Here is a 27,569-nt window from a genome sequence, read left to right as displayed (position 1 = left end):
GTACCCCACACCATTAAACCTACCCAATGGGGTGACAATGCGTATCATATGCACGTAAAAACAAATTTTGGCGTATAAATCGCATGATAAATACAATTTGTGCTATATATACGCATTTCATGAGAATGTGATGGTCTCATACACATTTTACATTGGCCAGCTCCTGCATCAGCATCTCACGCATGCGTCGTGGTGTTCACGTGAACAGCATCGCCCAATGGTAAGCCGGCATTCTGGCATAGCTCTGACGTAACTTGGAAGCGCTTTACTGTATTTACTACGTCAACAGAGTAGGAGAATGACACAGACGTGAAGAAATTGTTGAATAAAGTCGTTATTTTTGTTGTTTTTTGCGCACAAAAAGTATTCCAATCGCTTCTTAAAATAAGGTTGAACCACTGGAGTCACATGGATTATTTTAACAATGTTTCTACTACCTTTCTGGACCTTGGAAGTGTTCATTAAATAGCTGTCTATGGAGGGGTCAGAGAGCTCTTGGATTTCATCCGAAATATCTTAATATGTGTTCTGAAGATGAATTCAGAACGGGATGAATTCTTACGGGTTTGGAACAACATGAGGGTGAGTAATTAATTACAGAATTTTCATTTTTAGGTGAACTATCCCTTTAACAAAAATCACAAAATTTAAGATATACAGAGCATGAACGATACAGGGCAAGATACGCGGCATAGTTACTTAGAGTAAGGTGTTTGTTGAGCAATAGTAAGAGTGGTATTCGAAGCCTAACCTGAACTCTAACTGTACATCTAAAAGAAACTTTTTTGCATCTTTATAATAATAATAATAATAATAATAAAACATTTACTATTTATGAATCATTTTTACTTTGAAGATGTCCTAAAAGAGAGGTTTTGTCAGCTTTAGAAAACTACCAGGAGACAGTTTTGTCCCTAAAGTATAGTTAAATACAAACACTTCAGACAGAACAAGCTCTCAATGACACAATACTGTCCACCTTAATAGTCAGCCAAGACAAACAGGAAACAAAACTTCCATCAGTCTGTGCTCTTGTGGATATTGCACACTGTTGTTTGTGAGTACTTATGTGTGTGCCTGTGTGAACTGGCAAATGGCTTTCTTTTCACACACCTTTCTCCTGGGGCCGCTAAAGGTGGTAGTTGATGGGGGTTTGAGTGTGTATGTGTGTGTGCTTAGGGCAGGTGAAGTTCTGGGGTGCTCAGGCATAGTTTCTGTGCCACAGATGTAAGAATAGAAGGGGGGGGGGGGGTGGGGGGGGGGGGGTCGAGCATGTGGGGGCTTTTGGCACTGATCAAATGGGCTCCCTTTTGACTCCAGCTTGGTTAGAAACACATTTCCTTTCAACACCTAAAAATGCACGCTGCTGGCCATAATAGCTACTTCAGTCATAAAGAGTAGGACAAACAAGTGAAGGCTTAAGTAATATGTTTATTGAAAATACACCTACGTGAACATTTCACTGTCTTTAATTAAAGAGACATTATTATTATGAGTTGTGCAAGAGTGTACATGGGTGTGTATGTGTGTGTGTGTGTGGGAGAGAGAGGCTGGCAGAGGTGCGTTAAGCCTGTGAGAAGGGTAGATATATGGAGATAAGTGGTGTCTTGACAGCACTCCGATTACTTTGTGGTAAATGAAATAGTGGAAGTGAAATCCATCAAAGCAAGAGGAAGAGCCAACCACATCAATGGCCTGTGCTGTTCTATCACTTCTCTATGACAGGTGTGGACAGCCACAGTAAAGAGAACCAACCACCAGTCCTCAAAACACATTCAACTAACCAGCTGACTCAGTTTTCATCATGTAACCTAGATGTACAGTGGCTCCAAAAAGTATGCTACTTGATTTTACTATGAATACTTTGTCTTCATTTTGATATATATTTTTCATTTCATTTATGTCACCCTAGACCACAAAACCAGTCATAAGTTGGGCGGGTATATTTGTGGCAATAGCCACCAATACATTATATGGGTCAAAATTAGCGATTTTTTTTTAATACCAAAAATCATTAGAATATTAAGTAAAGATCATGTTCCATGAAGATATTTAGTAAATTTCCTACCGTAATTATATCAAAAATTTATTTTTATTAGTAATATGTGTTGCTAAGGACTTAATTTGGACAATTTTAAAGGCAATTTTCTCAATATTTAAATTTTTTTGCACCCTCAGATTGCAGATTTCCAGAATAACCTAACAAACCAATTTGATAATTTCAATAAATTGACCCTTATGACTGGGTTTGTGGTCCATGGTCACCTATGGGGTTATATATAGAGAGAGAATTTCCATTTTAAGCCTTGCAAACTTCTAAAGTAGCCTGGCTTGCGATATATTCTCTGGTTTTCTCCGGTCAAATTTTAACCGGCCCAATCAGGTAACAGAGGGCGCTAGTTTGAGATGACATACGTCACGACCAAACGTTAGCGATTGGTTATGGCAGATCCAGAGTGGCTCTGGGCAGATCCAATAGTTTTAAACTTCAACAGAGTACCCGCCTTCAAGGAAGTTAACGCTTGTCAATGGAGAGTGGCCAGACTCTCTGTACAAATTATATGTACGAGAGTCTGGTAGGACCAGGCTACTTCTAAAGTGCATTTGTTTTATTTTATAAAAAATGTGACACTTTCTTATGTAATGTAATGACATCTAGATATCTTTAAGTGTTGCTTTAGTGCCCAAATATTTTGGGGCCACTGTATATACCATATAATTGTTAATATGTATAATACGCTGACACACACTTTATGGAGAACTCCCAAAATTCTCCACGAATAACTGTAGACTTCAGTGACGACTTCTGTATCACCTATCTTTAGCTTGAGACTGTTTTTTTTTTCATTTCTTGGCCTAAAACTTAGAGCATGTGTTGTTAAGGATAGGCAAGATAAAGTGAATGTGTGTGTGAGAAAGCATGTGCATAGACCATTTCAAGGGCTTTGAAGTGCAGCATTCAGTATTGGCTGTAGAATACTCAAAGAGAAGCAGAAAGAGGAAAGATCCCTTTACTGAACTCACCGTCAAGTGCTGGAAGAGCCATGCCCTCATAATGTTGGTCGCCACTTTAGGGAAGATACCCCGTTTTTTATTCCTCTTCTTCTCCTTGTCGGGGTCGTCGTCATCTCCTGTGCTGGGTGATGCCACACTGTTGTCCAGCCCGTCACCTGTCAAAACACACACAGGGAGTCAATAGACGGTCAGTTCGTGATCAGTCACAGAAACACAGAAGCAGGCATTGCTTACCCCCCCCCCCAAAAAAAAACTAGGCAACAGGGTAAGCTGGCAACAATAGTGCTTCTTTGAAGCGTCACGTCTGAATGCATTCATTTTTAATACTTTTATAAATAACCCCCCTTTCTCATCCCCCACACAACGCTCAGAAAGAGAGAGAGAGAGTACAATGGACTTGTAAGGTCGCATTTCCCCCCTGCCTTCCAACACAGTGAGTCACCAAAGAATTGAGAATGACAGAGAGATTTAGTCTTCATTATCCCAGGGAAATATTGATTGAAGCTCGCCCCGGTGTCTTTTTACCTCAGGTGGGGGAGTTACACACTATGAAAAAGGGGAAGGAGGGGGGTGAATATGGCTGCTGCACAAAACGGCAGCCTTTCAAAGAGCTGCATTTTAATAACAATGCTGCATGGGTGCTCGCAGCAACCTGTGGGTGCTCGATAAGGCTTTATAATGGGCAGTTCGACATACCAGAGCAGAGGAGATGGCTTACGTCGCCTTTTCAGCTTCACATTGCCAGTTTGCTTGCGTACGCTGATTTCATTCAGATCCCCAATTCTCCCTCGATGAGAGCCCACCGAGAAGACTTCTGATAATTGTTATTATGAATCCGCAATTCAAATAATAAAGCATAAAAGAAACACGAGCTAGGCAAACAGCAGCACGAAGCAAGGGTTTTAATAGCAGAGGCACAGTAACTTATTGATTACATATAAAGCGCTTCCAAAAGCCCCAGCGCAATTCGTACAGAGAGATTATGGTGGGTTAACTCTTTCTCTCGCTGCAGCTTTCAGTCAGCGACATAAGGCACCTGTATCATTGATAATTAATGGAAATGTCTGCAGTAATCCGGTTGGAGATAATTTTTTTCCCAGCTCCATGCATCAATAGAATAATCAAGGGTCTAAAAGAGTCTTTGCTCCCCATTACCTCGGGCAAAAGAATTCCTGAAAGCATGCCTTGCGGGCACCTGAATTATATACGCCATTAGGAGAGAGAAGGCTTTCTACATTCCATATAAAACACTCCGCCAGCCCTCTCTGACTAGGAGAGAAGCCCCAGAAAAGGCTGAGACTTTTTAAGTGAAGACTTATGTAGATACAATGGCTTTGCCTTTTACACAAGGGCACTTTCCCTCAGTCTGAGAAACTGACCAGAGCCCAATCGCCCTCTCCCAACACACACACACAGACACGAGAAAGAAAAAAACAAAAGACATCAAAACATAGTCACACTATAATAAGCCGTCAACGGCGAGTTTCGATTACATAATTAACCGATGCCAAAAACAGCCCTGGCTCAGTTTGTCTTCCGACTGTTTTTAGGCAAATAGAACTTCCCGGCTCCCATCTGGAAGGGCAGTGGCAACGCTAGTTTGTAATCTAAGACACCATTTTCATTAGAAGCAAATGCTCCAAATCCGGTGTAAAGACTAGTTCGTGTTCAGCAAAGCCTAAAATAATAAACCCAGGGCTTGTCCCATGCGAGTTAGCAAAACAGAAGCAAACACTGGATATCAGGTCAGACGGAGGAAGAGAGAAGGGGGGTACGACGAAAGAGTAAAAAAGGGCATGGGCCGTTTGAGTGATGTCTGAGGTAACTCTGATGTGTGTGTGCTCTCTTGAGCTTTGGTCTTCCGCCTCTTCTAGTCATTTTGAACTGTTTAACCTCTCTTCCCCAATATTTTCCTTAAAAACTGACCTCTGAAGGCCTCCACCTTCAAGGCAAACGAGGGGGAGGGAAACAAAAGCTGTCAATTTTATTGGGATTTCCATTTTTGACGCAATTTGATACCGATTTAACTTAGTCTCGTCTGGGACTAATTTCACCTCTTTTTTTAAGCATTGAAGCGTCAGTGTGAGCACATGGCAGTGTCTACACAGCGAGTCAAAATGTCAGTATTAAATTGTGAGAATCAATCTTTAAAATCTTTAAGAATCAAACATGCTAAACGGTTCACGAGAAGAGAGCATTTCTGATTGGCTAAAAAGGTGTCATTTTCTCGCGGCTCACCGATTCTAGGGCTGTAACAGGGATAGAGGACACCTAGCTATTTCAGTGTGCTCATGCATACAGTGTGCTGTCATCAATTTAATGCTGGCTCACCTTATTCGACTGGGGCTAATTTCGCATCTATTTTAGCACTGGTGTGTCAGCTTAGCCATATGGCAGTGTCTATACGGCGCTTTTGTGTCAAAATGTCAGGCCGTTGCAGAGCTTCCGCACTCTCCCCGCGCCAAATAAAGACGAATGATGGCGGCGAGACTGAAAAGGTGGAAATAATCATAAAAATGATGCTAGTCCATAAACAAGCTCACAGCCTCATTAGTCCAGCAGCAGGCTCCACTGGCAGATTTATGCGCCTTTTCGCTGATGCCATGAGGAAATGCCACGGGCGAACTTTGGCCAACTGCTAATGGGTTATGACAGCGTCTTAGCAACTACTGCAGGGAGGGGGACGCGCGGTCCGGTTCGCCACTGACAGAGAAGAAAATGTCATCTCATCTGGCCATGTGTGGTGGAGTCTATGCAGCAATTAGAGAGCAGGCCAGTGACTGGAGCAGGCCAGAGGCTGAGGAGGATGCCCCGCGGCTAACCAGGGAGAGAATTTTTTATGACCCCCTCGTACGCGCGCACACACACACATATCCGTGTGTGAGATCAGCCTATGACGCTCTAGATGCCTGGCTGCTGCTAAAATCAGGTTAGCTTACCAACATGCCTTTGTCAGCCAGCTCTTCTGATTGGCTCATCTACTCCATCTCAATACCTGTCTCCCGCTCTCTCGATCTCTCCAGCCCATCTCTCTCGCTCGCTCTCGCTCTCTATCTCCACCACTCTCTCTAACTTACTAAAGGCGCTTTCTGACATTATCAGAAAGATGTAGGCTAATCTGTTATGATCTGATTACTCAAAGGGGGCACTACCTGTTCCTCTTGCCTCGTGCATAGACAACTCCAAAGTGCCATCCGTTTTTCTGCTGCTTTACAAATTAGCAGAGTGGCACTTCCGATCCATCGAGCACAATGTCAAACATTCATTTACATGCTACAAAAATGACTTGACGTGACATTTTTTAGATGGAGATCTGCCACCTCTGCTGAAAAGAGCAGTTAGTTAGTTGTCTGGTTGGGTCTAGATGGTGGCCAGAGATCCAGAGAGCAGAACTTGCTGGTAAAGCTAGTTTAAAGGTGAAGTGTGTAATATTTAATAGCATCGGATGGTGTGAGATTGGGGGTGGGGCTACCGGTTTATCTAAGCAATGAATGCCAGGGGAATGTTATTTTTGCATTTGGTACCATTAGTGGTGCAGATGGGGATAACAACGTGCTGTTTTTCATCGGGGCTTAATTTTAATATTTTCAACATTTGGATAAGTCAGGCTGTCATAGTTCATGCGGTACAGCTTCTTGCCCAATTTTAAGAAGTGTTTTGACTACATTTTATTGGCCATGGTCTGATGGATGGGGCCGGGCTGTGGAAACAGATTGGCTTTTGCTTTACACCACATTTGGTCCATGGATGATTTCTAGAGCACCTCTGGCCTCTCCCTGCGGAGGGAGTCAGGTGACCTGTGCTGCTCTCTCACTCTCCCTTAGCATTCAAACACACTCTCATATGACTGTACTACGGCTTTCCTGGTCCTGCAAAACCTCAGCCTTAAGGGCCTGCCATCCGCCTTCTTTTCACTATGCACACATTCACACACGTTCACACACTCTTCGTTCTAACACACACACACACACACACACACAGAGAGAGAGAGAGTCGCATATAAAGAGAGTGGGCGAATGGGAAGAGGGGAGGGTCGGGGAAGAAAAGATAAAGCCGGGTTCATTGTATTCAGGCCATTCACATGGTTAGAATGGACCAGGCAGCGGGGGTTCCCTTTGCATGGGTCACAAGCGCCTCCCACCTCAAAAATATTCTGAACATGCAGGAATTCCTGCGGTATGATTCCCAACAAGAGACACTCAGATTAGCAGGGAGCTTGCCGTGCGCGCTTGCCCCACCATACATTTTCTGTTCCTAAAATACATACAAACATTAGTAGCGGTCTGCTGACTGCAATCACTTGCTCCTCCAGCAAAATGGCCTTAGCTCCTCCAGTTTCTGACTTGGAAGGAGACATATAAACGAAAGTAGAGGGTTTAATGAGATGCGACATGGCGGCGATGTGGCAGATCTTTAGTTGCGTTGACTACGATTGCTTCTGAGAACTGATCACATGCGTCTTGTGATATGCGTAGCTGTGCATATTTCTGCTCAACTTGCTGAGATAAATACTTTTTCTATTTATAATTATGAAGAAAAAATAGCACTGTAAATACTAATCTGCGGAGAGTCATAATTGCAATCTGTAATTACCCGGGAATCCTTTTAAATAATGACAGTAAATAATGACGGATTTAAATAACTGCAGGCATCTTAAATAATCACACTGTTCCCCCCCCCACCCTTCTATTACATATATGATGACAGTGACAGATCTGTAATTCATAATTTGAGGGGAAAAAGAGTGTAATTACAAGTCTTTCAGCCGTACCTCGTGCGTCTCTGTCACCGCCTCGCAGCGGGGCAAACAGAGAGGGTAATGCATAATGTGGCTCGTATTCAGTGTTATAATGCTTCTAATTAAACGGAGTCATCCGCGTGAGTCCTAGCTGAGAGCCCCTCATGCATATTCCCAGGTCTCCGGGATCAGGCCGCTGACATACCCACAGGTGATGGCAAAAATGTCATTGCAAATGTTACGGCTCTTTTTCGTCCATGTCTGTGTAGGGGTCACTTCCACTGAAGCCCCCGACACATTGGAAAGCGTACTGAGGCCCAGGGGCACAAACACAGCATTAAACTGAGGTCTCTCTCACTCTCTCCCTTTCCCTCCCCTCCTCCTCTTTTCATTCTTCCTCCGGTCCGTGTGTCGAGGGGGGAAAACGGTCAAATGAAAGTGTAGGGCCCTGAGTTTACCCTTTCATGTCGAGCACTTTTACTGTGTAACTATTGATTTTTCTCCTTTGTAATTTTTTTTTAATCTGAAGATATAAGGCGGGCAGAAAAGGCAGGCTGGTGAGGTTCAAACGGGAACACTTTAAGAGTCCTCTGATTCCACCGGGGCAATGCACACACACACACACACACACACACACTCACACACTCACAAAGAGTATACATGCTCTATTCTCCCTCTCTCTTCCTCGCTCTCTCTCTCTTCCTCGCTCTCTCTCTCTCTCTCTCTCTCTCAGACAGCTTTTGACACCTTCTCCAGGGCCAGCTTTGTTCGATATCCAGGCAGACCGGATGGCTGAGAGGAAAGTGTTTTTTAAAAAAAGGAACATGGCTCGCAAACAAAAGCTAAGAGCCTTCGCTGGTCGCAACAACAGCACTACTGCAGCAATCTGCCCGGAATTCAACTCATCTGAGCGCTTTTAAACCTCTCATCATCTACTCTAGGTGAACCTAAAACAATACACACGCAGCAGCTGAATAAAGACATGACACCCATCCTCCGACTCAATTGAGCACAGCAACTTTTCAATATCTGTAACAGACAGAGGCTCGAAGACAAACGCTTTTGTATTGTTCCTTTGTGTTTTTTGGTATATTTTGGTAATGAGCAAAACGGAACCAGAGCCGTGTGGTTAACTGCGGCCGTCTTCATTATTGGCTTCTGGCAGATAATTTTCCACATGGCAGCTATCTAAATGACACAGGCTGAGATAAGTGCTCTAATGCACAGGGATTTTCCCCAACTACAGCGTATCGCCATCCATTGGGCTGTAGTACAGTAGATAATGTGAGGGTATTTCACTTCTAATAATAGTCTGCTTGGCCTCCCCTGCGTTTGTTAAATGTAGTTAACGTGGAGAGTGAATTGTATGGCAGAATTACACACAATGATCCCTGCTTATAAAGGAAAGGCGGGTACTGTTATTACAGAAAAGATGGAGAAAAAAGTCATCCAAACGATGAAATGTAACATCAAATAGCTCCTCTATCAATGATAAGCTGCTCTGCATTCAGATCCATTATGTCTGTACATACTGCAGTTTAACGAAGACCCCCGTTTTCCCTAAAGGGTGTATAATAACTGGAGAAAGTTAACAGCTAGTACTCTCATTCATCTCAATTCAATCTGCTTGGATAGCTTCCTTGGACAGATAGACAACCTGCTATATATGCCTTGTGATTAATAATTCTGGATGCCGAAAACAGATTGGCTGATGGAACTACAAGAACACACTTCCAGGCATTTTGCTGGTGACTTAATATAAACATATATTTTTGAAATAAGTCTCTTATACTCACCAAGGCTGCATTTTTTTTTTAAATACAGTAAAAACAGTAATATTACAAAATATTATAACAAAAATTAAAATAACTATTTTAAACTATTTTATTCCTGTAATGACAAAGCTGAATTTTCAGCATCTTCAGTGTCACATGATCCTTCGTGCTAATTTGCTGCTCAAGAAGATTTCTGATTATCATTTTTATCAATGTTGAAAACAGTTGTGATGCTTGACATCTTTGTGGAAATATGATACTTTTTCAGGATCAGGATTCTTTGATGATTAGAAAGTTCAATGAACAGCATTTATTTGCATTTAGTCAAATGTATTTACTACATTTATTAAAGCATTTATTAAATATAAATATTTAGTAACATTTTGTCACTTTTGATCAATTTAATGCATCCTTGTTGAATAAAAGTATTAATTTTGTAAGTATACCAAAAATATTTGAATGTTATCATTGATTCCACAAAATAAAAATGTTAAGCAGTAAAAACAGTGTTCAACTTAATAATAATATGAATAATAATAATAATTAATAATAAATGCAAATCAGCATATTATAATGATTTCTGAAGGATCATGTGACACTGAAGACTGGAGTAATGATGCTGAACATTCAGCTTTACCATTACAGGAAAAAATTACATTTTTACATGTATTTAAAATATTTTAAATTGTAATAATATTTCACAAGATACATGTATTTTGATTTAATAAATGCAGCCTTAATGAGTATAAGAGCATTACAAAAAATGTAATGTTTCAAACCTTTTCACGGGTCCTGAATACAAAGCCCATTTTGAATGGAGCTTAAATGGAGACAGCCATGCTAACAGCCAAATCTTGACCCCTTGGTTGTGAAAAAAATGGTTAAGAATGTACAATTACAAAGTAATTTGAGGTTGAACTGTAACATCAGGGGGCATTTCTTTAATAGGCTCTCCTTCATTCAATGTGGCATATCCATTATGCCTATACTTTCTGCAGTCTAACGAAGGCCTCAATTTCACCCCTGTCAAACATGCTGAGGCCACAGGAAGTGGAGCAGAGGGAATGTGGGGGAATTGTAGTTCTATCAGCTTGGGGTGAACTAGGGAGATAAGGCTCAGGGCTGGAAGTGACGGAAACGGAGCTGGGCTGAACGTCTGCTTCCTGACAGCAACAGAGCAGGGACGGCTGGACGTGGGCGATACCATTACAGCTCGGCTGTCCAGTCATCTATTGAGACCACAAAACACACGCACGCACTTACGCATATATTCACAAAGAGCAGGGAACAGCTCTGAGGAATTTTTGGGGCATTTTTTAGGTTATCAAGCTGGGAATCTTTCTGGTTCCTGCCATTCTTTGACTCATTCGGGCTCCCAGGGCATTGCTGGTGATCAGGTTACGGCTTGCAAAAGAAAAAAAAAATGCACATGCATGCTCGCACACATATGCATTCACTCTCTCTAAAGCACACATTAAGCAAACACACCCTCTCTCCATACACATACACACCCTCGAAAAGCATACATCTTTTGTTTGTTTGTTATCTCTCTTTCACTCCTTAAATCTTAAAAAAACGCTTGAGGAGGTCTTTATCTTTCCCCCTAAATCCCTTCAGCAGGTATCCATGTCAAAAGACCAGGGCTGGGCTCTGGGAGAGGATTGTTTAGTAAGGGTCAGTCCTGGGTCAAGCTTTCGGCCCGTTGTTAACACAGCCCTCCCCCTGGTGCTTTTTGCACCGGCCTCCATCTGCACACACCTTCGTCCACCGCCACTCCAAAACACCAGCACCCCAGCAAATAATCCCTCTCTGTGAGAAGTCTCTGGTGACAAATACAAAGGTCAAATAGCTTTAGCACACAGTGCAAGGGAAGCCAAATTCCCCAAATATGGAGCTTTGGTGGTGTTTGCTTGCATGAAATTGGCTCTCTGGGGTGTCTCCAAAAAGGCCTGGTAAATTTCTTCGTTCTTTGTTGGGCTTCATGCATTAAAGGTCTTTGCGTTTGAAGCTCTGATGTGTCCAAATTTATTTATTTGTTGTCAAGTGGTGGAAAATACATGGTTATTTGTAAGGCTAAATTAACATGTCAGGGAAAACAGCAAAGGACATACTAAAAATTCACTGGAAAATGTCAATAAACATGACGAGAAAGACAAAACTGACAATCAGTGAGTACAGTTTGGTCTATAAGAGAGTACATTTTGACCTGCTACCAAGCATCTCCTCGTCATATCTCTTCTGGAAAGCTCACATGTCTTTATAACAGTCCAAGGACCTCACACGCACAGTCCCAGTCACTATCGGCAGGAAAATATTCCTCGTGCCGTATTATCGGTAGGGCAGCATATGGCAAACTAGCAGCAGGCTACTCATCCTCATCCTCTTTGGAGGCTAAAATTAGCACAATACTGTTTGTGGCTTTAAGCTGGACTCAAACCCACTGTGATACCGCTAATAAAAAGACTGGCCTCCTGCTTAGAGAAAGAATGTACATCCCTACAGATCACGGGAGGATTATCCTGCTGGGATAATGTTTTTTCCTGCAATGGCTGCAGAAAGATTTATACTTTTAATCTAATTTTATTCAAAGACAATCTATCAGGCACTCATCATGGATGACTAGAATAGCTCCAACAGGTCAGCGGGGATATCGTAAAAGGGAATCGTCAACAAGAGACATCTTTTAGGCAGAGGATAACCCGAAAAGAGATTGCTAATCTCTTTATCAAAGGCCTAAATAAACTAAGGCGAGTGCATGTGACACAGCCACACAAGAGCACCTGATTAATGAACAAAGAGTTAAAGCCTGTTTGTTTACTGTCACTCACTGTTCCTTAAACTCTCTTCCCAGCATCCCCCTCCATCCCTCCCTTCCTTTCCCTTCCTTTTTGCCTCCCCGCTCTGGCCTTCCTGCCCTCTTTATCAGGCGAGCCAAACGGTGATAGCATATCTCATTGGGTGATATCAGCTCTTTCCTAAAAACTTGGATACAGCGTATCTGATAGACGCCCGGTGGGTTTGCACTTTTCCTCCAGGACCGTGCTGAGTAATGTTCACTCAGGTCTTCTAAAGCAGACCTAATGCATTGTGACACATCAGTGATGAGCTGCGCTGATTTGCCAAATTCACATGAACCTCTACGGCACAGATCAGATGACGGGGTTACAGCGTGGGGATTTTTTGAATGGAGCCATGGAGTTTCCCAGCCATTAGGAGCAGATCAGGAAAAGCAACAGAAATTGCGCAAAAAACCATGACCCCTCTAAACAGTGACCCTGCATCTGATGAATCAACTATGAATGAAGTGTATTTATACGAAAAAGAGCCCTTTCCAACTAGCTATCTCAATATTAAATTATCGGTATTCTACTGATGACCAATAATCCGACAGTCAATGTGATCCTACAGTAACTTAGTCACTAACCGGAACATCAGAAATAAGATGAAAGAATTTCACGTTTTCAGAATGTACAAGCAGATGCGCGATGATGACAGTGAGTGGCTGTGAAGGGGATATTCAGCAAACACCAAAAATCTGGTTTTGGCAAGAAAGAGAGGATTGGTTTAGAAGGACTTCCTGTACACATGGAGACGGATGCAAAGTGTCTACATCATTAACACACCACAATTATAGCATATGATCTAAATTTACAACTGCTTCCCACTTAAACTGAACATCACATAGCAAATGACTCCAACCCGAAACTCCTTCTCCCTGGGGCAAAACATCCTTAAAGGCGAAGTGTGGGATTTCTGCTCTACTAGTGGTACCAAAGAGAATTGCAAAAATTATGATGGCTTTCAAACATGTTTCACGCACTCCCCCTTCCATTTCTCGAATAAACAGTAGTCTCGCAACAGACTTGTTGGGTTGCTTAAACAATTTCAATTCTAGAGGCACAAACAAAACCTTTAAGAGGATGACGAGAGTCTTAACAACAAAAAGAGATGCAACATTACCACATTAAACCAAACTCTTATATCAGATCAAGCTCAGAGAAAGCACAGTGGATAGAGGAAGAAGAAGATGTCAGTAGCGCTATAGCCAGAGTTCACATGGTCGTGGGTGGGGGGGATAAGAGAAGTACTTCAGCAGTAGTTAAATCCCAGAGCAAACAGAAGAGCAAACACAACAGTGACACTTTATCATACCAGCTTTATGAGTATTATCTGCCCAGAGACAAGGTGCTCAATCAGGCTATGAAAGCTAGTTAAAGGCAATGATTAGGAAAGCAGAAGAAACAGCTGATATATGGGGAAAGGAGGGGGGAAGGTTGTTTGCTTGCACTTTCTCACTTTTCACTCTCCTTTTTTCCCACATGACACAGGACATCAGCCTAATCCCAAAGGCAAACTGTCCCTTGGTGTGGGAACCAGTGGCGTTTCCCCTTTTTTTTAACCATGGGACCGCTGTGCGTGCATACGGTCTTATCAGGAGTAGGGCCATAAAGCCATTGGCGCTGATCGTTTTCAGAGAAACAAGTGGTAGTTTGTTGGCTGTGCCATCACTACTGAGATTCAGTGGGGTCATAAACACGTCAGTGGATCAGATTCCCCTAGGTAACCTCCTGACTCCTGAGGACACGGCTCCATACGTGTCCCTCACTGACATCGGCTAGAATCTCCATGACTTTGTCGTAATGGCACAATTCAGCCAATGTGAAATTCATGAGCGCATCATGCAAAGGGCTTGGAAGAGAGAACATGATGCGTTGTGTGAAATAAAAACAGTTCTTTGATTTCGTACTTCTTGTCAAGCATGTGCATTCCCAAACACCTACCTGCACTTACTGGAATTGGTACCTTGCTCTCTTTCCTGTGATCCCTTGCTTTCTCTATATCTTTCCCTCTCTCTCTCTCTTTCTTCTCTGCTCCTTCTGTGGGTGTGCATGATGTGATGTGTGATGTGAATGAGAGAGAAAAACAGCAGGGGCTGCTCGGGCCGCCCGTTGCCGGTCTTAGATCCCTGCACTATAAAAACCGCACACCTTTTATCAGCCATTATGCCTCTGATTTAACCAGATTACCCCACTAACGTGCTGCCACTGATACACGGGGAGAGCATAGAGCGTTCAACCTCCCCCTCCTGTGTGTAGCACTTTTGCATGCACAGAGGAGAATCTAGTGAGGCAGGAACAACCGCTGACTGACTACACCTGAATGACAACATAGAGCTCCCATTGCTCTTTGAAGCACAACATCCGCACACACCAGGCACGATTAAAGCAAAAAAACAAAGTCAAAGAGCAAGGGCAGCCAGATAGTGAGCGAAGCGTCCTCCTAACAGCTCAAAGTGACTGAGCTAAACAAAGCCAGGACCCTGTTGTAAAATCAAAAAGGAAAGTGATCAGCATTGTAGTGCACTCAGCAATCGAGGGGAGCACTGAAAATAGCACATGAGAAATGCAAAGGCATGCAGGCAGCACTCAGAGACAGAAAGAAAGAGCGAGAGAGAAAGGGGCAGGGTTCTTCCAGTCTGCTGGACAATCGTTGCAATTAACGGGTGACTTTGACAAACACGTGAGGCGGGGGCTCGGTGGGCGGATCCAGCCTCAGAGGTTCGCTGGCATCCTGTCAGAGGCCATGTCTGCCGGTCAGTCTCAGATGTCAGCCAATCGCAGAGCGGAGATGGTGGCCAGGAGCCAATCAGAGCTCTCGCTCAGACTGACCTTCACACAAGCCGGTAGCAAACTGACCATTAAGTCAATGATGACAACAGCACTCACCACAATCAATCTAACGAAATAATGATTCGTTTGATGCATGAAGTTTAGCTGCAGCTTTTCTCGACACAAGTAATATAACTAAACGAGTCCGTGTAACATTCACAGGACAGCACATTCCAAATGTATCACGCATAAATGTTTCAGTTGGGGTTTACCGTACATTGACCTGTTTACGCCACAGCTGAATGGTCGCATTCGTCAATAGACACTCCAGACGAGTTTGGTCGAACTTCTTAACTCACTTTGAGTAACCCACTTGAGCTCTGACTGTACCGCAGAACAGTTTTGGAGTCCAAGGCTCTGTAAATTTATGCAGACAATAACAAGAGCCTCACAGGAACTATTTGGCTTGGCACACATGGGGCCTTTCGCAAATGGGTCCTGGTAATTGCTGATACATATCTGACTCCTGTAGTCATCACCTTGTTCCCAGACCCTTTGATGAGGCAGAGAAACCCAAAGCCTTTCAAAACACTCAGCATGATCTCTGCGTATGTGAGAGCATGTCATTTTCCACGCGCCCTGCCCTTTTTTGGTAGGGGTTCATATCGCCTTCGTACTCGCTGCAGCCCAAGGGTGTCTCTTTTAATCTGGGTGGGCGCTGGTCTTGCCAAGAGTCCGGAGTGAGCAATACTCAACAGTCCATAATAATGATTTGTTTTCTTTTTTACCCACTGAGGGTGGATGCTCAGAAAAGATGGCTTCAAGATACAATTCCAAAAGATGTCCCCCGAGAGGGCAGCTGTTAAACAAAGGCGGGTGCATGCGAGCACGCTACGCTACTAAACAGGGTCTAATTAGAGATGGGCCGGACTGAGTCTCTTCTGGACTCCGCTAGAAAGTTTCTGTGAGTGCAGTGAGGGAGGAGCGGGCTTTATTCTCCCCCCTTAAAGGGGGACACTCGCACTTTGAAGGGCACAGAATCATGAACAAGGAAAACGCTGTCCTCAGTCATACCAAGATGCTATTTAGGTGCGGTATGGAAAACATGGTGTGGATGGCAACCACTAGAACCATCAGCTATGGTGCCAATCTCTATGTTGATGGGTTACAGATGTATTATGTTATGCGTGTGGGTACAATGTTCCGTTGCAGTTCAAAAGCTTAGGACTGTTTGTTATGATGCTGCTATTGCATAGAAGCTACTCTCATTTCATTCATGAATCCAAGATGCAGCAAAGTAGCAACAAGACTCGTTTTTCAGTGGTTTTATAGATATTTATAAGGTAGATAACGTGTTAAAGCTAATTATAAGTGTAAGCACATGGGAAGAAGCAGTCTCAGAAAGTGAGTGAGAGAGGGGACCAGTTGGGGACTTATTGGCATGAGTTTCTTGGCTAACAGCAGAATAATGGTCTTATTGGGATTATGAAGTCACTCCTTACAGAACATGCTAATGCGGATAGCAGCACTGCTTTACACAATCGGCAATTAACCCACATTAACATAATACTTCCACTAAACCTCCACTGGCGTGAATAAGACCGAAGGGGCTGGAGAGCTCGGGTCATTTGTTCACGCTGAACAATCTCAGCATACATCCAGGTTCATAGCTCAGCCTCACAGCGGCCCTTCCTGCTAGCGCATGACACAACAAACACTCATCCAAAACACTGGGGTGAGGGAACATGAGGGGAGCAAGGGGGGGGGGGGGGGGGGGGGGTGGAGTGGACATTAAAAGCCTGGCGATAATTGGAAGTATGTGAAAAATGACGTGTCACTTTGGTCAATAAAGAGCAAAGGTCACCGTAAGCAGGAGCCCAAACTCGGCACAAAATGTGCTCATTAAGGCATCCAATCAGAGTGTGGCGAGCAACCGGCCATTAGTCATCGGCCATCTGACCGACTCGGCCAGGCCGGCCTCTCTCTTATTGCTCTCCCTCTCTGTGGAGGGGGAAAACCGGCGCTGGTATATAAATCGTTGCTCAGTCATCTGGAACATAATGTGGTCCTTTCTGCTCTCATCCTGCTTTGCCTGCTGGCTGTGCAGCCCTCAAACTGCTGCCTTGACATCCCTCTCAATAATAAATGAAGTTGCTTTTTGCCTACAGTTTGTTTGAAACCCTCCTCCACTCCACCATTCGGCACCTCCTACGCCGTTTCTCATTGGCTAAACCCCACAACTGGCCAATCGAAATGACTCAACAGTTTGAATTTTACAGACATGATGAAGTGAGTGAAGTTGGCTTTCATTCCTTTGAGAGGGAAATCCCACCAAGAAGAGTGTTTCTTGAGAATATATGCTTTCTCTTTGAAAATGGATCATAACAGAACATTTAAAGCTTCATCAGTGTAAAATCTGTTTTGTTAGACTGTCATCACCAGCGGCTTTCTTCAGACACCCTGTCTAGATGGGCTTAGAAGAAGGTTCATTAATGCAGTCTTATCACAACCAGCTGATGGACCTACGCCACATCACCGGCCAGCAGCGGCCTAAACATCTGCTTTAACTCTCTCCTGCTCTCTCTCCATACACAAGCTTGGCTTCAGATGGTAAGCTAGACACATCTGCATAGTCAGACAGTGACACTTTCATAGAAACATACTTTTTACACTGCTCTCTGATTGGTCAATCAAATATCATGCAAACTATTCAACTGATCGTCATCCCATACTAGTTTCTCTCGTTTCACTCGGTGCTCTCTTTCTAAATCAATCTCCCATGATTTATTTCATCGGTAAGTAACTGTTTAACATGCAAGATAATTTACAGTCCTGATGACACTGTCAAGGTTTTGTTTTATGATAATGACGTGCTGACTGTGCATTATCTCTTACATATGCATCAAAGGATGTCTCAGAACCTTACCTTGTTCGCTGCTGTTGTCACCGCTGTGCGATGTGTGTCCTCCGCTGGATGGTCCCGGTGTGCCCCCGGAGCGTGTAGAAGCTGTATCATCATGGTCTCTGTTCCATGAGGTCTGTGCGGAAGGGGAGAGAGACAGACAGAGAGAGAGTAAGGCTCACAATCAGGCATCAGATCACAGGGAAACATGCACACGCTACGGTCCCATGTTACAAAGACAGCTGGCTTTATCAGATGTTCCTCATTTCGTTGTTTTCCATCCTCTTGTACCAGTCCCTACAACATCACACGGCAATTCAATCAGAAAAAGCACACAAGACTTATGAACCAAACCCTGTCACGGAGCATTTTAATGACCGCACACAATCGCTGGCTTCCTTAGACTTTCACAAAACGAAACAGAAGGCAGGTACTATACAGAACTATTTTAATTAACACACAGTAAATTGTAAGTTTAAAAAAAAGTTGTATTACCCAAGACAGGATATCCATAATGAAAGAAGAATTAGCAATAGCAGCTAAGATGTGTATGCCTGTACATGCACATGCACTGGCTAACTCTGAATACAACAAGAGCCAGTCAGTCATCTCTCTTATATCCCAGAGCGAGGGAGGGTATATATGTGTGTGTGTGTGTGTGTGTGTGCCTGTTCACTTGTCACTGGCCTAGCGAATCAAAATGAAATCAAATAAGAGCCATTCTCCTTGAAGTTGGGAAGAGGAGGAGGAAAAAAAGAGAGAGAAATCCTATTGACAATTAAGCTTAGGTGTATAATAGAGAGAAAGTGTCAGCTGTTGGGCGGATGGTATGTGGCAAATGGAGCAGACATGGGGATAAAGAGAAGTGGACGGAACAATGGCGAGCCGAGGCCTGCACACACTCAGCCCCATGCAGGGCCTACTTGTACTATAGAACAAAACAGATGTTGCCTCTTATCACAGGGTGCCTCCACAAAAGTAACATTAGTGTGGGAGGAAAATATGAGATGAAGGCCACAGCATCAGAGATGATAATGCTCAAGAGCAGGCCCAGGAAATCTTTTTTTTTTTTTTTTTTGCCTTTTTAAATGCAGATTTTGAGGTGAATATTCACAGTTCTTGGGATGATGTGCTAAAGTATAGCTGAAAGTATAATCAAAATAGACAAAATATTGAAAAAGTGCGAATGAGTAGAACATCAGGAAGGACTTTAGAACTTTTCATTTCTGTGGAAATCTGAGAAGAGTTTTGCAAAAACATAGCCGTGAAAAAAAAATGTGTGATTGTGGTCATTGTACTTACACGAATAAGTACTGAGTAATATTAATTAACTACATGTACTTACTATAGGGTTACTGTTAAGTGTTTGGTTTAGGGTTAGTTACTTGTAATTATGCATAATTTACTGCTATTACTATAGTAAGTACATGTAGTAACATGTAACTATATCACCTTAAAATAAAGTTACCCAAAGGTTTCATTATTGATAATTATGTCTAATAACATGCATAAATGTATAAGCGGAACAGCGGTTTGGAAAATGGATGGATGTAAGGACAAATGCATAGAAAAAAAGAGAAAGTTTTAGCTCCTTTGATTTTATAACTATATATGACACTCCCAAAGTAGCTAAACGTGTAAATATTGATGCATTTTATTTCTACTGTACTCTTGGAATGAAAACCACACAAAACATTTCTTGGTAAATATTGAATTTATAAAAAAAAATGATGGAACAAACCAAACTGCATTTGATATATTTGCCTTTGCATTTGATATACTTGTGAGGCATAATAGTGCCAGCTGCTCTAGAGAGATATATATATATATATACATATACATTTAAAAAAGTCCAGAAACAGTCACAAAAAAATTGTGTATTCTGCAGCATACCAAAAGTATGCCGTAAGAGGTAATGTAGAACACATGCCCAGGGAGCAAACAGTTAAAACTGAAATTGCCAGTTTCTTCAACTCTTTGTAAAAAAGAGAGAGAGAGAGAGAGAGAGAGAGAGAGAGAGAGAGAGAGAGAGAGAGAGAGAGAGAGAGAGAGAGAGAGAGAGAGAGAGAGAGAAATGGAGGGAACTTGTTTATTCAGAGCTTTGTGGAAAAGAATGGTACAGCACCCTGGAGACCGAGAACCCAAGAGTCTCCACACGTAAAAGGATGTTTTTTATGCACAACAAATCCCACTTGAAAATATAATTAGAACGGAGAAAATAGCAAACTATAGCATTAACTGTAATTGAACAAAAGAGCAGCGGGGCTTGTGGGAGGCTGTCGCTCGGCCCCATGGGAATGGGGGAGGGTCTCGGCCGAGGGTGAGTGACATCTCCAGGGTGCACTCCAGTCTATTTATAACTGCCCCAACAATCTCGTCCACCCCAGATCTAACAGCTAATTAATACAAATAAAAAAAAAAAGAAAAACCCCCAAAACGCAGAGCAGTCCACCGTCTAACAGACACCCAGAGGAAACCACACAGGCGCATAAGAGAAGGAGTAAATATGTGGGCCAAAACGAACAGCGGGTGGAGGCGGTGTGGATGCAGATGGTTACAGGAGAGATGAGTGCCGTGGCGGAGAGAATGCTGTCCTGCTGCACACAACAACACACTTGATATATTCACTGTCCCTCTAATGAGCTAGCTAGAATTTATTCAGTGCTTTTTTTTTTTTTCTTTTTTTTTTTTTAGGTGGGGGGGCTTCGTCCCCTCCCCCTCCCTGTTTTGCTCCTTTTCTCTCTCCCTCCTTATGTCCTTCTCTCTCTCCAGTGCAGGATGTAGATTAATTCAATGCTTAATTGTTTAGTAAATTCAATTTTCCACATTCTATTCTGCATAGCTTTAGCTAAAGTTCTTAAATCTGCAGTGCGTAGCCCAGGGAGAAGCGTTTGTCATCTGTGCCTTTCCTCTTTTTTTTTTTTTTATTACCATTTTCTTCCTCCACCACTTAATTCGCCATGAAAAGATTTTCCTTGCTGGAAATTCTGATTCTGCTATGATCGGTGAGGCATTCCAATTCATTGCATTTTCATTGTGTTGGGTCTTAGATGGAAGCTCTCTTTCTCTGCACATTATACACGCACTCATGCAAAGAATATTGGGCTTCCAATTCATTTATAATAATAAAGAAAAATGTTTCAGGTTACTGTAGACTTCACAGGGGAAAGAAAACTCATAAACAGTATATGTTTACAATTTCATGCCACAGTGACTGCTCTCTCGCTCTCTCTGTTTTTTTTTTAACACAGACTCACCAGTGTCACATTGTACTATTTTTGGTTCTAGCTTTATCTAGATAGCACAACAAAACGGACTGAGATAGAGAGAGAGAGGGAGAATGAGAGAGAGAGAGTTTTATATGCCTCATCAAACCAGATTAGCAAGGACACTTGAACAAGCTCACTAAAATACTCAAGCTCTGCTGGGAAATACTTGGGAAGCACAAGATTCACACATGAACTTTGCCCAGTGGATTGCAACCAAAAACTAAATCTGTTCAGGACACTTGTTTATTTGTTTACCCTGGCTTGTTGATAAGGCCGAGATCCTCAGTGTTGATAACAGACCACGTGGCTGTTGGTTCAACTCGGCGGAGAAGCATTAGGGCTTCTGAAATGAATGGATGTGGTAATGGCATGCACCAAACAAAAAAGGGAGGGTGAATGCTAGAACAGTCCAATACCCCAAACACCTCCTTTAACAAATCGTACAAAGCAAAATGGAGCAAAATCAGGGAGGAGGGCGTTTTGGGCTACAGAGAAAGCGAAATCTCTTCAAATGGCCTGTGGGTGAGAGATCTCGTTTAAAAACCAGTAGAGTCACCCACTGTAGGAGAATCGCACGTCTCCTTTAATTACAAAAGCTTTCACCTCACTGGTTTAAAGACTGGAATCCTCAAGCTTCACTTCTTATAAGTAGACCACCGTCTTAGACAAATCATGTAAAAACTGTAACTGCAAGGACGTTTAACTAAACTATATCATTTAGACAGAAGGTTACACTTAGCATGAAGCAACATTATATAAATATGAATCATTTGGACCCACTTTATATTAAGTGGCCTTAACTACTACGTACTAACGTTTGAATGAATCATTTGATACAGTACATACATGTTTTTACATTGCACTTACATTTTAAAAATGACCTGCACGTAATTACATCTGTAATTAATTTCTGTAGTTACACACTGTTGACCGTTCCCTTACACCTAACCCTACCCTTTAACTTACCCATACCACCACACCTGTCCCTAACCTTACCTGTCTCCCACCTCAATATCAGCAAAAGTGTTTTACAATTCAATATGAACACAATAAGTGCATTGTACTTATTTTTTCATGTAAGTACATCGTAGTTAAGGTCATCTAATATAAAGTGGGACCCTATTTATTTCTTTTATTTTTGTAATAAATCTCATGAACTCAGAGCGATGCCTGTTTTCAATTGAACTAATCAATCACATATATATGATCCATAAGTCATAAGTCGCGCCTTTTAAATTTGTGGCAATAGCCAACAATACATTGTATTGGTCAAAATGATCGATTTTTCTTTTATGCCAAAAATCATTAGGATATTAAGTAAAGATCATGTTCCATGAAGATATTTTGTTAATGTCCTACCATAGATATATCACAAATGTATTATTATTAGTAATATGCATTGCTAAGGACTTCATTTGGACAACTTTAAAGGTAATTCCCTCAATATTTAGATTTTTTTGCACCCTCAGATTGTCAAATATTGTCCTATCCTAACAAACCATACATCAATGGAAAGCTCATTTATTCAGCTTTTAGATGATGTATAAATCTTAATTTTAAAAAAATTGACACTGGTTTTGTGGTCCAGGGTCACATATATGACTTTCCTGGCACTTTTTCAAAGGGTAAAACAGTCCCGTTTCCTCTTTATATCACTTGTTGAATCTTTGACAGCAGCCAGCATTTGTCCAGATAAAGATTTACTTCTCATTACTTCAACAAAGACAACGATTATATCACATAATAATCGTAACATTGCCCAGCTGTACTATCAAAAGACGCAAATATGCATTTTTAAAAAAGACAGAATTAATAGAGTGTAAAAAGATGTTTGCTTTGAGCACAAGTGATACATTCGACAGTACGACCAAAAGAATCTCTCATGACGGGGACATTATTTATACAACCCTTCAAAACAGGCCTCGTGTTCTCATTCGCTAAAAGCCGAGCTTATGATGAAATCATGCAAAATGATATTCTGAATCAGAAAAATGGTGCAGCTTCTGGGTGGCCTCTATACGACTCGTCAATAACATAGCTTACTCCTTAATAACACCCCTAGTTTTTAAATTGGCCCTGAACAAAACGGCACGGAAACTGCAAACAGAGAAACTATTCAGCATTTCAATTATTTCAACCCCTCTTCAGGCCGCATGGAATAATCTAAAGAGCCCTCGAGTACTGAAGTCTTAAGCACTGCAGAGGTTTTCATGGCATTGAGTTCATTAGCAAATGGCAGTGCCTCTCTGCAATTAAAGACAACTGTGCAAACGCTGCAGCCCATGGAAATGTGTTCAGACTCTTTACTTTGAGCGTCAGCACGGAGCAAATACGTCACAAGTTACCATGAGCCAGCCAATCGGAAAACAAATTATCCTCCTTTGCGCTGAGGCACAAGAAGGCAATAAACATGCCGAAACAAAAGATAAAGTCATTACTCTGACGACACTAAATCTATTAGTTGATAAATGCTTGTATCAAAATCAATCAGTCACGACTAATTTCATTTCTATAACACAGCACACTTTTTAATATTTAAATGATAATTGTAACACATGAGGAATACATGGGTGATTCTTCAATAACTTTTCCGTCTCTTAGGTTGAAAAGAAAAGACAACTTTGTTTTTAAAGTTTATCATTCTAGTTTTAACCAAGCAGTTTTAAAATGTACATTAGCTTTATATTTTTATTGTAGCTTTGTATGTTATTTTTTCCACTATTTTTTTAAAAGTTGAATTTGTCATACTTCCACTATTTCCGGTTTGTCCCCTGACTTTTTAACTTCTCCTTGATAATAAATGCATAAAAAGTGTCGGTAACACTTTAAAATAAGGTTTCATAAGTTAACATTAGTTAGTTAACATGAACTATACTTCTACAGCATTTAGTAATCTTTGTTAATGTTAATTTCAACATTTACCAACACATTATTAAAATCAAAAGTTGTATTTGGTAACATTAATGCACTGCAAACTAACATGGAAAAACAATAAACAGCTGTATTTTTATTAACTAAAATTAACAATGATTAAATACAGTAACAAATGTATTGTTCATGGTTAGTTCATGCAAGTTAACAAATGAAACCTTATTGTAAAGTGTTACCAAAGTGTTAATATCAAAGAAGATATTAAAAATTAAAAATTAATTTAATAATTTCAGTTTATATAATCTCAATGAATTCAGTGTTTTAGAAAAAAAGTCACAGTCTATACTGATGTCATTACCATCTTACAAATCATTTTAGAGAAATTAAAAGTTTTTTTCATTAAAAGTTAGATGAAAATATGTGAGTGGCTTTTTTACCAATTGAGTCAGTATTTCATCCTTTTAATTCAGAAACAACCAATTTCATTTGATGAGTTTCAAGTTAATTAATACTAGGTTACCTGTTGTTTTACTTAAAAAAATATTGATATAAACTTTCTCCAAGAACTGTCATAAACTCATTACAAAAATACACTTGAAGGTTGATCATGCCTGTGATCAGATCAGTATTAGAGAAACATAGTTTTAAAAAATGTGTGTGTGTGTGTGTGTGTGTGTGTGTGTGTGTGTGTGTGTGTGTGTGTGTGTGTGTGTGTGTGTGTGTGTGTGTGTGTGTGTGTGTGTGTGTGTGTGTGTGTGTGTGTGTGTGTGTGTGTGTGTGTGTGTGTGTGTGTGTGTGTGTGTGTGTGTGTGTGTGTGTGTGTGTGTGTGTGTGTGTGTGTGTGTCACTTTACATTAGCGCTCATATTGTTTAATTAATATACTACTTAATATTAGATTTTTATATTATAGGCCTATGTCAATTTATTTTTCCCATTATTGTGGTAATTGTACAATTATAATATAAAGTGGTAGCAGTCAAACAACACAAAACTCCTGAGCAGGATCAGACCAGAATGAAGACCGCAGTGAAGGGGTTAACTGGTTGTTAACTAGTCCCTCCGCTCATATGGCACCTGAGGCTCATATGGCCGCGCGTTTATCAGCAGTACGAGGAAAACAACGTGATCCAAACTGGCTGGGCCGCATTCAACAGAGTGTGTGTGTGTGTGTGTGTGTGTGTGTGTGTGTGTGTGTGTGTGTGTGTGTGTGTGTGTGTGTGTGTGTGTGTGTGTGTGTGTGTGTGTGTGTGTGTGTGTGTGTGTGTGTGTGTGTGTGTGTGTGTGTGTGTGTGTGTGTGTGTGTGTGTGAGAGAGAGAGAGAGAGAGAGAGAGAGAGAGAGAGAGAGAGAGAGAGAGAGAGAGAGAGAGAGAGAGAGAGAGAGAGAGAGAGAGAGGCTCTGACTTTTTCACCCCTGAGCTCTGCCCTCGTTCTCCTCACTCGATACTTGCAAAACAATGCAAAGCTGGAGTTGAGACATTATTGATACGATGCTTCGGTGCACGGAGGACGAAACACAGAACAGCGCTGGACCACAGACTTTAATAAAATCTATGTATATTTCTGATTTTCTTATGCTGCAGCGTTCCTGTTGGAATAAATTGGCCTTTGAATAAATGAACCGCCTCTCTCCCTCTTGTTAACATTGTTGAGAATTTACACAAAGGAGATTTTTTTTCCCCAGTCCAATTCGACTTTATGCCCGAGGGCATATATTAAAAATACATATGGAACGAGATAATGCATGAGCGACGCAAATTCGTTAGGGATGTCACCGCAAGCTCAGAACTGTAGCCACACACACACAAAATAAAGATGTAAAATACATATATAGGACCTCGAGTCAAATAGGCTACTCGGTGAAGTTAACTTTAACACTGTTAACCAAAAAACACACAGAGATCGCCCACCACATAGTTACTTATTTTAAAATAGACATATTGAAAGTTTTTCAAGTTTTACAATCCTAACCAGCGGCATTTACGTACGATTCATAATAAAACAAAAACAGATTCTCCCTCGCTTTAGCAAACTTTTGAAAAGTTGGTCAGTTTACATTGGGGAATCAGACTTTCATGAAGATGTAAACACCTAATACAAGCCCTAATATTTATTAGACGTTAGACATCATCAAGAAAAAAAAATATAGGACACGTCTTCATCTTAAAGTCAATTAAAGATCTGAATTCGTGCCCTCGAGCAAAGCATAAATTGCTCTTATCAAGTGATATACCTGCATACCCAGGGGTCTTCATATAAGCCTAATTTATTTCCATCGCTTAGATTCATCTCTGCTCAAAAAAAAAATAATAGACATGCCCTCTCTGATAGAGTTTTGTTAAAAGAGTTGTAAACAGAATTGACATTATGCATTTAATTCTGCCTTTGAAAGCATTATCTGCACATATCTGCTCATTAACATAATCATTAATACAGCCGAGATAGAAGACTAAATACGCAAGCAGAGGTCGTTGAGTAATGAATGGGATAGTTTTCTCTTCCTCATATAAAAGCTGGTCGACGCACTCGTTGGAAAGCTAAAACTGGTCAATGCTTTATTCGATCACTCAGCCATATGGAAGATGACGGATTTCAATTATTTAGCCTAATCGCTTCATTACTTTTTATGCTGGTGAATCCACTAATCCCCTTAATACAACCACTTTTTTTAAACAATTACCCCTCCCAGGACTCGTATTATTAATGTTTAAAAAATATACAGGTGGCCTACATTTTAAATAAATATTATCGACGTGTCGCGCTAAAAGAAACGGCCGCGTAAAAGTTTCATTTAAAGTGCGTAAAGTTCAGGAAACGTCATAGAATCCACCAGAATATAGTTAAAAATGCACAGAGGCACAAAATTCCATTTATGTATATTTTCCTATACACACAGAATACTGTACGCCACAGTACTACTCAAACATGAACGCGCGCTGCATATGTAGAACTCTGAGCAAATGCGCGCTCTTGTCTGAGGAAAAACACTGACAAGGCAACTAATGAAGCGTGAACAACAGCAGAAAACCAAAGCACCAAATCTCGAAATGTCTACTATATTATATGTCTCCATTAGGCTCGTGATATTTCAGTAATACACCATAGATAGCCTAACCATTTGGTTTGATTAAAAAAAAAAAAAGGCAGACGAGAGAAAAGAAGAGGGAAAGGACTAAATTAAAATCGACAAGAAACAGGTCAAGTTTATGGCAATGCTTTCACGAGCTAATCTCCTCGGGTCAGTTCCGGGATCAAACCGTAATGAAGCAATAATGGGCCACATTATTCAAAAATTTTCAATCCGATGGAATTTAAAAGCCTTAATCATATGCAAATAACGACGAGGCAGAGAAAGTGACCCAAAAGGCGATCTGAATGGCCAGAAAAGAAA

At 41.4% G+C, this 27,569-nt stretch overlaps 1 protein-coding gene across 4 annotated transcripts in view; it reads right to left on the bottom strand.

Annotated features, from left to right (window-relative positions):
• The window catches only part of meis1b (Meis homeobox 1 b), a 66,454-nt gene that overhangs the window by 33,895 nt on the left and 4,990 nt on the right, over positions 1–27,569 (bottom strand). For all 4 annotated transcript variants that reach the window (XR_013818449.1, XM_079842935.1, XM_079842934.1 and 1 more), the window contains exons 7-8: positions 18,064–18,175; positions 3,025–3,170 (exon numbers count right to left, since the gene is read on the bottom strand). Coding sequence is in view for 3 of the 4 variants with exons in the window: in XM_079842935.1 (XP_079699061.1) it covers positions 3,025–3,170; positions 18,064–18,175 (258 nt within the window). In the remaining variant the exon portion in view is untranslated. The remainder of the gene's footprint in view (positions 1–3,024; positions 3,171–18,063; positions 18,176–27,569) is intronic.

This window comes from Gobio gobio (genome assembly GCF_949357685.1).
Source record: "Gobio gobio genome assembly, chromosome: 18".
NCBI classification, from domain to species: domain Eukaryota; kingdom Metazoa; phylum Chordata; class Actinopteri; order Cypriniformes; family Gobionidae; genus Gobio; species Gobio gobio.
The sequence above is the reverse complement of the archived record's forward strand: the minus strand, read 5'-3'. Positions and strand labels throughout refer to the sequence as shown.